Source organism: Poecilia latipinna, unplaced genomic scaffold (genome assembly GCF_001443285.1).
Source record: "Poecilia latipinna isolate Pla-1442-1.1 unplaced genomic scaffold, P_latipinna-1.0 Scaffold1116, whole genome shotgun sequence".
NCBI classification, from domain to species: domain Eukaryota; kingdom Metazoa; phylum Chordata; class Actinopteri; order Cyprinodontiformes; family Poeciliidae; genus Poecilia; species Poecilia latipinna.
Genome location: NW_015113732.1, coordinates 25,739 through 38,657, shown reverse-complemented (window position 1 = coordinate 38,657; position 12,919 = coordinate 25,739). Strand labels below are relative to the sequence as shown.

The 12,919-nt window shown below is 40.7% G+C and overlaps 1 protein-coding gene across 1 annotated transcript in view; it reads left to right on the top strand.

Moving 5' to 3' along the window:
- Positions 1–12,919, top strand: part of LOC106959763 (metallophosphoesterase domain-containing protein 1-like) — a 40,872-nt gene that overhangs the window by 9,837 nt on the left and 18,116 nt on the right. The window contains exons 2-3 of the mRNA XM_015052521.1: positions 7,026–7,374; positions 8,917–9,098. Of these exons, the coding sequence (XP_014908007.1) occupies positions 7,196–7,374; positions 8,917–9,098 (361 nt within the window). The 5' untranslated portion in view covers positions 7,026–7,195. The remainder of the gene's footprint in view (positions 1–7,025; positions 7,375–8,916; positions 9,099–12,919) is intronic.

The window sequence follows — 12,919 nt, the reverse complement described above, 5'->3', positions numbered from 1 at the left end:
ATTGGGTTATGAAAATAACCCAGCATTTTTTACTGTGTAGTCATCCTGACCACTCAGAGCATTTCATAATCCAGCCACAATTACATTCATTACCTTAGTCCAGTGCCTTGCCCAGGGGCCTATAGACATGACAGGAGGAATCTGGAATCAAACCTACAACCTTCCAACTGTAGGACAACCACTCCATGCCCTGAACCACCAGATGCACCTAATAACCAGTAAAATATTATGTTCATTTAAGGAAGTTAAAGTAAATGTGGTAAAACATAACCATATCAGTGTGGTTTGGAGTCAGATATCTGAAGTGATTATGCTTCTTATTTCATCGTGTTTGGTAAAAAATAAAAAAAAACAAAAAACCTGACATTTCCTTTAGTATCTGTATGTATTATGTGTCGTAAAAACACAAATCCACACTGAGAGCTGCTCAGTCGTGCAGCTGATTTGATAACCTGTGTAAGCAGACACCTTTTCACCGCAGCTCCTCATTCATTTTCCTTCACCAGAAACCACAAGGCCGCCGTGCCTGGAGAAACTGAAAGAGCATTTTAATGAAGCATCTCCAAATTAAAATCATTTTAATTCAGGTAAAACCTTGTAAATTAAATGAAGTAAACTTGTGATTCATTTGCTGTCAAGAATAATTAAAAACACAGCGCCGCGCAATTCGTTTTTGTTAAAAAAACGTAATTGCCTGAAAGCCGTACTGTTTTATTTAAAAGCTTCATTTTTCAGAGCCGAGATGTGCAGCAGAAAGAAAAAAGATTCAGTTGAATGTTAATGGGACATAAAAAAGAAGCGGGCTGCGGTGCGGCGGTGGCACTAGGGTCCTTAACTCAGCCACCGGCTCTAATGAAACCTTTAACAGAAGGTGTTCTAAAACTCAACATGATGTCTGATGTCCTGAACAGGCTCAGAATGAGAAGTGCAGCAGGGCCACTGCAGTTTCCATAGAGGCTAGAGGGGCCCAGGGCTCCGATGGCCGGCCAGCTTCCTGCTGGTCATACTGTAGCCATGCTTCCATCCTGTAGTCATGCAAACTTAGAGCAACCTCTTAAAATGTTGTAAAAAAAATAAAAGCTAAAATAAAAGTTAATTAGGTGCGTTTCCATGTATGTATGAATCAACCAGGCTACGCAAAACGTGATTTCATCAGATGTTGACGCTATGCATGGCTGTAAAAAAGATAAGATGTAGAAAGTTGTAGACATTTTGTACACAGACCCACCAGTGGATGGGAAAGTTTGCTATATCAGAACTTATTTGACAAATGTGTTTTCATCCGGCTTTCAGCACATGAACTCCTTTTCAGAAGAGCCAAAAAATGTGTCAAATGAGCATAAAAACTCTTTGTGGAACAAACAATGCAGAAAAATCTATAAATCATAATAAAAATAAAGTCAGGGTTTCTCCGACTTCTCTTTGGCCGACAGGTTTGTTTGAGCTGTGGCTCGGGGAGGAAGAGGATTGGTCTGTTGGCACTTCACCATCACATAACAGTCCCACAGTTTGTGATGGCCTAACCATGTGGGATATATGGATCATTTTATTGCAAACATACAAATGATCTCCAAGTTCTTTCACAGAATTGATTGGTTGGGAAGCTTTTCACTCTTCAAACTGAAGTTTTAAGCACATTTTAAACACGGTGCTAAAAGTGTGTGAATGAGTGTGTTTCCAGGTGTTAAAGACATCTTTGTTTTCAGGCACTTGCTCGTTTTGAAGCAGACAGCCACAGAATAAAACCCCGGCAGCTGAGAGCAGCAGGTTGGCGCTGCAGCGCCAACCTGCCGCGTCTGGAAGTAAAAAGAAATCTGGGAAAACTGATGACAGCTTTGGTTTCTCCTCTGGGTTATTTTCTGTTTACAGTGTCTTACTAAAGTATTCACACTCCTAGAACTTTTTCACATTTTGCCCCATTACAGCTACAACCCTTTGGGTATTTTATTGGGATTTTATGTAATGCTATGCATAATTGTAAAGGACAAGGAAAAATATTGTCAAAATGATTTTTACATAAAAATCATTTTGATCTGCACTGTGTTCAGTTCCTTTACTGTAACATCACTAAATAAAATCAGTTGCCTCCAGAAATCACCTAATAAAGAGGTAGAGTCCACCTGTGTGTATACCACATGTGCATCTCCCTCTTTGTGTTGGTCTGTCACTTAATATCTCAGTAAAATGCTTTAAGGTTTATGGCTTTAAAACAAAAACAGGAAGCAGATTAAGGGCTTTGAATCATTTTTATTCACTCTCATAAATTAGAACTAGATGCCAAAAGGTCACTCTGATACATAGTAATAGTATTGGGACTAGAATTATTTCCACTCATCCAGGAGATGATAACAACAAAAAAAACCAACAAAAAAACAAATAAATAATTACAGTAAAAACAAGGTAAACAATGGAACCACAGAACTAGGTCTGTTGGAATAAACAATAAATCATTTATGTGATCAATTAAAACTCAGTAATCTTTATTTTCATAATTTATAGTTTTTCTCTTTTCTCTTTTTCTACCAAAAACTGGATGATAAAAGTCTTCAGTCTGGTGCTTTTGTCTTAACTAGTCCCTTGTTTGAAGAACAGTCTTGTTTACAGAGATTTCATTATTTATTTTATTTGTTGTTTTCGTTGTTTTGTCTTTTTATTTTGGGTATTTAAAATCTCTCCCAGTTCCAGTGTAAAACCTTCATTAGAATTGAAAGCTTCTGGGATCATTTATGAACTTGTTATTGTGGCAGGCCTACAGAACACAACATACTGATGTCTTTAATTTCATCAGATGTTTTTTCTTCCTTTTATTAGAGATATGGAATAATTCAAGTCATTCTAACAGGCATCAAACAGGATTAAATTATAAGAGACATAGAGGAAAATCTCTGCTTTCTAGAACATCAACCTGCAATAAGGTGAAAACATTCAGCAAAGAATAGTAAGATTCCAGTATGCATAAAGAAGACAATATACTTCCATTATTTAATTATACAGATGGTGTTATGTTTGAGTCCAAAACTGATTTTCAAAAAGACTTAAACCTGGGAGGAGAGTCGACACGGGAGTCTGTAAAACCAAGATTCAGTTGTTCTGAGTCACGTACGTGATCAAGACAGCTGCATCTGAGCCCAGAGTGTTAGACACTCAGCATCTGCTAATGCATTTCTCTGTCTGACACTAACAGTGTGAGGGACTGTCACTGTCACATTCATGACAACAGAAACACTTTTAAATATGCATGCACAGGCCTTCATGCTCATCCGCTGTGTACAGAATGCACACACACCCTGAAACACATCCACCAGCCATGCTGGGATTCGCCTGTGACAAACAACCGCAGTGTGAAGTGTGAAGTGTGTTTCTGTCTCATCAGTGGGCTGTCAGTGTGTGAGGTTGCAGTGAATGATGAATCGAGATGGCACGCCGACATCGCGCGGCGGTCCAGGTGGACTCCGCCAAGCCGCCTGTCCCCAAATTATCGCCTCCTTCTACACTGTTGCCATCATTCAGCACCTCTCAGTAGCTGCGCTCTGCTTCCAGCAGCCGGTGAAAAATGAGCTTCAGGATTGAATCCGTGTCTTAATAGATGAGATGCACGTAGACGGGCCTAACACCAGGGACAGGCAGCGAAATCTACCAAATCCTCTTCAGGCTCTATAGCTTGTCAAAAGCTGTATTCACAGGAACTAAATGTTGCTGCAAATTCATAACATCTTAGCAAAATGTGAAAGCATTGATTAAAACATCTGTAAATATGAAATCATTTGAGAGCTGAACAAATTGCTAGATTTATTTTTTAGTCAGTTGGTCGGGTGAAAATATGGAAGGCTGTGCTTTCTGAGTGCCTGAAAATGTAGCTGCTGTTAAACCTTTTATTTTTTATTTTTCTACATGTACACTGTAATGGAAGACAGCAGCAAAATCCGCTCAATTTAGTTTTATACTTTACAGTAATATCAGAATAACACTGAAAGCTGATATTACATATTTTCAACTTAACAAACATACTACTACTGATAACATTATTAATACTAATGGGAAGCATACAATCTTTCAATGAACTGACTAATCAAGACAAATAAGATTCTGAATAGTAATTCAGAAGGGGAGCAGGGTTTTCAGATGGATGAATGGTCAGTTCAAACACAGAGCTCCAGTAGAGTTAGTAGGAAATCAGTGGACTTGCTTCAAACACAAGAACTCTGAAGAAAAGTGGTGCTGATAAAGTTTGATGTGATGAGATTACAAAGAAAGCAGAATATTAGAAAAGAATGCTAAACTGAAAACCTGACAAATACAGACTGGAACAGTAACAATGGAGACAGCTCACAGGTGCAAAACAAGAAAAAAAGAAAACAAAAAAACTCTGAGGGATCAGAACAGTCAAGGAATCTGCAAAGGTATTATTCATCATGTCTGCATGTCATATGGAATGAATCACTTTTTTATGGCAGCTTGTCAATGTTCACAGCTGCCAGGGCTGCACAATGTATTGCAAATTTATTGTTATGGCAGATTCATTCTACACAATATGCATGTTGCAAACAATTGCAACAACTTCAAAGAACTGTTGAATAAACATTTAAACATTCAGATTGTCTGTGCTTATGCTGAGTGCTGCTCAGCATAAGATGGTGGAGCTGGTCGTTCATAAGAGCTTAAAAATGTTTAGAAGACAAAAAGGTGATCAGATCACTTGAAACTGCGACTAACTTCACTGCAAAAACAGCAGATGTAACCAACAACTTCTGTTCTTGTTGACGTTTCCAAAAAACATATTGCTGAGATGAACATAATACATTTTACTGTATTTTTTCCAGTAGCTGGACATCATATGTTGTTTTGCAAATATCATGGAAACTCTTCTATTCAAAAGTTTATTTTCATACAGAAAAATAAGCATGTAGAAATAAAATGTTATTTTAAATCAGATATAAATTTACATTAGAAATTAGTATAAAAAGCCAGAACTGGGAATTAGAAGGTACGATTCTAAGGTGATTCAAGGAACTCGGGAATTCAAAAATAAAAGGCTTCTTGTGCCTCTCTGAGTGAGCATTCCTTTGCTTTTTGTTGTTGAGGAAAGACTTCAAAATATCACTGGAGATTAAAGGATTTCTCAAACATGCATGAAAGAATCAAGGCAAAATTCCAGATGTGTTTCGATGAGGGAATAACATTATAACATGATGTGAAGCTATAGCAAATAACAGTCATATATCCAAGCAGAACATGTGGCACCTTTCAAAGTTGTCCCTCTTCTTTTTGCGTCTGAAGAATGTGTGTGTTTGGACGGCCAGGAGGATAATTGGCACACAACTCACCCGAGTCGTACTGGGTATACTGGGAATGTCATAAACCACTCACCTTGTGCTTTACTTTACAATCCTGTCAAGGCTGTGATTACGTCTTGTTGAGGGTATGGTTAATAAACCACAGCTTTTCCTTTCACTAAACTTTACATTAACATGTCTGCAGAGGGCCGACTTGTTTAGCAGTAAGGGTGTTCTCAGTCAGCTTACGGGAATCATTGGCAAAATAATGGAGTCAAATGATGCAATATGAAGATATTTTGTGTGTTCTTCATTAACTGTTTAGGAATAAGAGGAACTTCATTAATCTTTTTAAACATGTAATCAGTACACTGAGGTAATTTGCAAAAAGTTAATCATTCTGGTTGTAGAACAAGTCGCCCCCTGTTAAACATGCAGAGCTAGTTTTCTGTCGTGCTCTAAAAAGAAGAAGCAGATACCAGGATCACCTCCTGTTCTGCCTCTTTTCTTAAGTGACTCTTTTGTGTTGGTTCTGATTTGTTCTGTTTGTTGACTTTTCATGGTTGCTTTGGTTGATTCATTGCATGTTTGGACAGTTCTTCACTTTGCTTTTGGATGCTGTGCAACTGGAAGGATGAGCAGCGCCTCCATGGCTGCAGCCCCAGGCACCTGTCTCCCTTTGGATGGGCTCTGAAATGAAATTGTGTTGTGCTTCTGCACAACTAAATGAAGCATTCTATTCTATTCTATTCTATTCTATTCTATTCTATTCTATTCTATTATGTTTTGCTCTTACTTTGTTTAATTTACTTTTGAACAGTTATGTTGCATAACCAAGAAAACAAGGTATTGCTTTACAACTGGGAGCTTCTGATTTGTATCTCAACAACTTAGCACATGACCTCTGACCCCAAATCTTCAAACCGTCTCTTCCATCCATCATGATGGACCAGTCAGTCTTTCTAACCAAACAGCCAGACAGAGATTTAAAGGGGAGGCGGATTAGCAGTTCTTGATAAACAGGAGTAAGAAGGACATTGTCATAAAATATCACGTCTGCTGCTCAGATATTAAGCTATTAGCATGTTGTGACAATGATGAAACTGTCATACAGCAGCAGCCTTGGTTGTAACACTGACTGCTACTGGAGATCCTTCCTGCTCACAGCATCACCATCCACAATGACTGAAGATAACTGGATGATATGAATTACAACAACATTTTATTATGAAATTATTTTTGACTTGAATTGAATTGAGTTGCTCGGACAAAGTGTGCCTTCTACCACAGAAGGGTAGAAGATACTCCTTGTATAATACTGCACAGACAAACCGCACCTCAAGAGACTAAGGGGCAAAATTATGGTCATAGTTCTTAGAATAAAAAGTCACTGTTATTCATCGGTAAGCAGGGTTTGTATAAAATATGTTTGGGTCCACATTTGGTTCACATTTATCCCATCCATTCTGAATTAAATTCAAATTAAAAAATACTTTATTGATCCCAAAGGGGAATTACATGTTGTAACTCATATGATGATGAAGGCAGACGTTCAGGGCTGAAGGAGTGGCCCAAGAATTTGGCATAATTCGTGTAACAACCATTACTAAATAGTTATTTTAAAACAACAAAAACTCCAGTTTGTCCCAGAAATGTGTTTGTGTTTTGGGAAATACCCTCTCATGTAAGTGTTTAGCTACAGATCCCAGCTATCCAAAGCTCTGTGAATTCTGTTCTTTGTAATCCCTTTAGGTGCTGAGGAGCTGCAAGTAAGCAGAGGAAGAGGAGGCCATGTTCCCACCACAGATCACAGCCACAGTGAGCTCTGCGTGTGTTTGAGGACAGGAGTCTCCCCTCTGGCCCGTCCAGTCTGCTCGCTGTCCAGAACCAAAAGCACCAAACAGCCGACACCACAGACAGCCATGGCCTTCACTCTGTCGGAAATCATGGCGGCAAGGCGGCAGCAGTCCCAGGCCCAGTCACACACTCAGAGAGGCAGCAGGGCGGCTGTGGAGGTTGATGAGTACAGCACCAACCCCACACAGGCCTTCACCTTCTACAACATCAACCAGGGCCGCTTCCAGCCACCGCATGTCCACATGTGAGTAAACTGGAGAAGAAAAGCTGCGGCCATGTTGGCCACCAAGACAAGATATCACTGCAATGAGTTTCCAAATATTCCACAGTTAGCTGTTAGTGGTATTATGATGAAGTGGAAGTGATTGGTAACAACATCAACTGTGCCATGCAGTGTTAGGCCTCAGAACATGACAGAGCAATCAGAGAATAACAAGTTTCTGTAGCTACAGTCCTCCAAGTTTCTTGTAGTCTTCACATAGATAAAAACCAGCAGAGAGCTTCATGGAATGGATTTCCACTGCTGAGTCATTTCCAAGCCTTACATCACCGAGTGCTCTCTGTCCATCACTGGACTCTGGAGCTGTGGATGCATGTCATGTAGAGAAGTCAGGGTTTGGACTTTAGCAGCAAAAAGGTGCTGGGCTGAGTGAGTGAGTATGGTTTGTATAGGGTTACTGCAGGAGGCAGACCATTTATTACAGTAAAAAGAACTTTTAATGTTTATGCTTATAAAGACATTTTGGATAACTCCTACACCTTTGTGTTGTAGGGATGCACTAGTTACAGTTCAGGAGACCCATCCAGCAGCCAACTCGTCCTCTCTTGACGGTGCTAAGGCCCTCCTCCTGACTCTGATTGGTTGTTTCTGACTGGGTTTCTGTAGAAGGCGGTAGAACCAGAGAGAGGAGACGGAGTAGCTTGTGTCTTTCTGACTCATTCTATGCTGTCAGGACATGGTGGTTTAAACAAATATCTAAAAGACATATTTTTTATAAAAGTTACTGCAGGCTAAGAAATTATCTAAAATAGTTAATAGAGTCTGAAGCAACCCTTGGAGCATCTGCCAGTGTCTGTGTAATGAAACTAATTACAGACAGAATAAAAAAATATATATTTGATGTGAGAAAGTAATTCTGCTAGTTGAGGCCTGTGTTCATTAGCATGTGAGAGGAATGCAAATGTTAAAGTGAACTTTAGCATTTTATTACTGCGCTTAGTTTACTTTACTTGTCATGACTGTCTGAGATTCATGTAGGATATCTGCTTTTCACCAACATCCTGCTTCTTACATTCTAGAAGTTGGATGGTGGGTGGTGGTGATGGGGGCTTAGGGTGGTGTGACGGCAGTGTGGAGGAGAAAGGGCTGTGTGGAACAGTACCTGGAGGAAACTTCCTAAAGTGGGCCATGGTTATTCACCAACTCCCTGGTTCTCCGGAGACCACATGAATGCACAAGCTCACTGAAAATCCCACAGGACTACACTTTTCTATATCTGTACTTTATTCTTTTTCTATTTTTGTACATTTTCTTCAGTGTGTCTCTGTACTGTGCTTTTATTGTGGCCTCTCGTTCCCACCTCTTCCCAAATCTCCTGCTTCCTCATTCTGTGGGGATGTTTTTTTTCTCTTTTGGTTGGATACTAATTTAAACTTCTTTTCCCGTCAGCCTGCTACTGCAGAACTTTTGCAAAACCGTTATTTACCTGCACACTTTACACATGCAGTGACACTTTTATCATGGCCCTCAAACTCAACCTGACTTTGCTCATCTCTTCTTTCTCAGGGTGGACCCGATGCCCCACGACACTCCCAAACCTCCAGGTTACACACGCTTCGTGTGTATTTCAGACACTCATTCACGCACAGACGCCATCCAGATGCCGTACGGAGACGTGTTCATTCATGCTGGAGACTTCACCGAGCTCGGGCTGCCCTCTGAGGTCAAAAAGTTCAATGACTGGCTAGGTTAGTAAAGACTCGGCTCTAGCATTACTGTGGCTCAGGTGTGAATTTCACCACTAGGATTATCATGGGTAGTTTAAGTACAGATCACATACAGCACCTTTTAAAACTTTGGAAGTTAAAAAAAATCAGTTTATTTCAATGCATTTTCTCAGCATGATGTAGTTTCTTGTGTATTTTGTAAGTTCAGCTCTTATCTGATTTTATTTATTCTGTTATAAGCTCAAGGACATCCAAGTACGCTCAGAGAATTTTTAGATTCAGGGCAGAATTTCTGATTTATTTTCTAAACATTTAAACAGAAAATAAACCCTTTGTTGCATCCAAACCTCTCAGATGTTCACTGACTGAACTGAAATGGCTTCAGTTAACAGTGAAAACTAACAAAAAGGTTTACAAAATGCTCAGTTTGTTGAGTGTATCATTATTGGCTGAAATGTGATCCTTCAGGTCAGATTTTAGCCCATGTCGATCATGGGCACGACTGTCAGATGAACTTTAGGCTTTTAAGGATGAGTTTGATTAAGGCAGATTTCATTTGATTTTGCCTAGTTGGAATTAATTTCACTTCAGTGGATTTACAGTTGAATCTGTGTTGCATTGTTTTACAAAATGTAAACATATTTCAATAAGTAATTAAATCCAGCTGACCAGTTTAGCCAACATGTAGCAAGAGAAGAGTGTGCCAAGGGTCCCAAGCAGTCAGGTGGCAGTTCAAACAGGATCAACAGTTTTTAGCTCTGGCCAATATTTCAATGGTGAACCAAGAAAGACAATTAAAGATGTCATGTGCAATAATATAGAAAATGTGTAAAGAGCAGGAGGATCCCAGTTTTATGAATGCCTTAACATTTCTAATAGGAGTTTGTCGTCTCTAAATATTTTGTGAATTTTTTTGTAGTTTTGAGAGAATGCATCAAAGCTTTGATTTTAATTCCATTTCAACTTTCTGCTCTGTTGTCCTCTACCTAGAAGCATCTCATCTCCATTGAGTTAACAGCTGCTGGAAGTTTATCAGATGTCAGAAATGAAGAGTCTTTGTACAAAACTGAGTTACAAACTGGAAAATGAAACAGCAGCAGTTTGATCATAATTATTGCTGCCTCAAAAACTTTTCCAGGTCTGTTATGTGAGAGTTTGTGAGCCTCTGTGTGTTCATCTCGCTCTCTGAGGAAGGAGGGGGGGGGGTCGTCCTGTCCTTCCCCTGTTTACCCACTCATGTATATAAGAGCTGCAGGGAGTTCGAGTTGCTTGGTGAGTTGCTGTGCTCCAGCAGCGGGCCAGCCAATGGGAGAGATGGGGATAAGAAGGTAAAGTGAGCCAAAAGCACCTGCTGCCACCTCTGAAGTTCCACTCATCTCTCTCTCCTTTCCTATTATTTCCTCCTCCCCTGCAACTCTGCCATCTTCCTCCTCCCATATAAATATTTATGATGCGACTCTGTTCGCTGCCTTTTCACTGATGAATGTGACTCCTGCTGCTTCCTGCGCAGAACAGATTCAGAGTGTGATCAGCTGTGGTCTGACCCTTAATCCCGCTCACAAATGATTCTGCTCCTAAACTTTTTTTTTTACCTTCTCCTTACTTTCATTGGCTTTTCTCTTTTCCTCCCATTGTCTCTCCTTTTCATTCTCCTGTCTCTACCTCCTTCATTTTTAATTTTCTGTAGATTTTCTATTTTCCCATTCCTCTTTCTCCCTCACATTTTCCAGCTAGCTTCCTCCCAGTCCAGTCCTTCCCCATTCTACTCCCTCTCACTTGGTGCAATTCTTCTTTTGGCTTTTATTTTTAGCAGGAAGTCAGCCGGCACTGAGAGCAGGGGGACTGGCATCCACTCAAGGCTTTTGTCAGGGGATGGCAGCATTGCAGGAGAGGCAGGCAGAGAGAGGAATGAGAGGATGAGTGAAGAGGTAGGAGTTGAAATTCATGCAGGGACAGTGATTGGACATGGAGGAGATGATGGGTAGGGTTAGTCGGTCTTTTTCTGTATGTGGAGGAGCTCAAAGTTTTAAAACCTGGAGGTTGATTCTATGATCCCCCATCCCCCATTTTTGTCACCATCACAGAAAACCATGCAGTTACTGCCGTCAGTCACTGAGAAAAGGACACCATCTGTGTGTGCATTTAGCATTTCTCACTTGGAGGCCCATTTTTCTGTCAAATGCTACGTTGTGAGGACCAACTTCACCTTATGGGGCCCAAAATCCGTTAAAAAGAGGTGCTGTTTGTTTCTGGGTCAGGGGTTAAGGAAATGTGCATTGGCACAGTTCTTGAGACGTTAGAAAGATATCCTGTATGTGATGTTATAGCATTTTAGGCTTCCGGCTGTTGAGAAACAATTGCTTCCTGGAGGCATGGACTTGTGTTGAAGTTTTAAATTTTACCTAATCTAACGTTTGTCCGTGACGCATGTAATGCACCATGTGATGAAAAACGATCTTAACATAAAACTTACCTTTTTTTTAAATAGATCTTTGAGATACAGAATACATAACAGTATAAACACAGCATACATTGTGGTATAATGTCCCCCAGGGAGTTACAAACATCACCATTACATAAATACATTAAAGACAACATAAAGAGCATGTTTTAATAGCTTTGGGGAACTTACCTTGTTATGATAAGCTCCAGACAAGACGCCATACTGCTGTCTCCCCGGCAAACACATGACGTCACAGATACGTTGCGATTGTGGGAGCAACTCTTTATCAAACACCATCTCTTTAGGGAAACTGACTGTCATAATGGGTCTAATGTTTTTTGCCCACATGCAGAAACACACAGAGAGATGGAAGTAAAAGATGTTTATTGCAAAATCAAACAAAGAAGCATGGCTAGGGGGGTCAGCGGGTCGGAGTCCGGGTGCGTCTGCACACAAGGGAAGAGAGAGGTTAATGGTTTCACAGGGGATCAGAAGGGAGTCAACGAATGGTCGTGAGCTCTGTTCTTACTTGAAAAGCAAGTGGAGGATGATGGGCAGAGGAAGGTGGTTCCAGATGTGGGGGAAAGGTGTTGCTGGCTGGCTGGAGATTAACCCGACGTTGGAGGGTGGGCAGGTCAGATTTGTCACCACGGAGGAGCAGCAAGGCGTCACAAAAGGTTTCTTCAGGACTGGTGGACTTGAGGAAACAGACTCCAAAGGCCTCAAAGGAGTCCTGAGGAAGAGCCACAAGAAACAGAGTGAGAGCCTGAACAAACTCAGGTCAAAAAACAAGATGTCTCTAGATTAAACACACTGAGGAGCTAGAATACCAAAACTGGCAAACACTCTGGCAAGGAAGTGTTGGCTGTTTGCTGCTTATATACTCCTCTGGATAATTCCCCTCAGGTGTGGTAGTTGAGCCTGCAGGCACGCCCTCTCCAGCAGAGTGATCCCAATGGCTCCCTCTGGTGGACTGCCGAAGAACTGAAAAGGAAGCCAAACTAATCCCCACATCCTGGAACCCAACACTGACAAACCTATCTTTGAATTTGACTAAACAAGTGTTTAATTAACACTGTATTTTTAACATACAACACTGGTGTTTTAAAACAGTTCACATCGAACTTCAGCCCTGCTCAAAAAGCCAGCAGAAAACCAGTAATGGAAATGCTTGCAAAGTGGTGTCTGCCTCCTCATTGGGCGAGAGGCAGGATACACCCTGGACAGGTCATCAGTTCACTACAGGGCAATAGAGACACAAACATCCACAGTTAGAGATCCCCAACACTTATGGTTTTGGGCTGCTGAAGGAAGCTTGAGTACCTGGAGAAAACCCACAAATGACCTGGGAATCACCTGGAGGAGCTGGAGCCGGAGGATGGATGGATGGATGGATGGA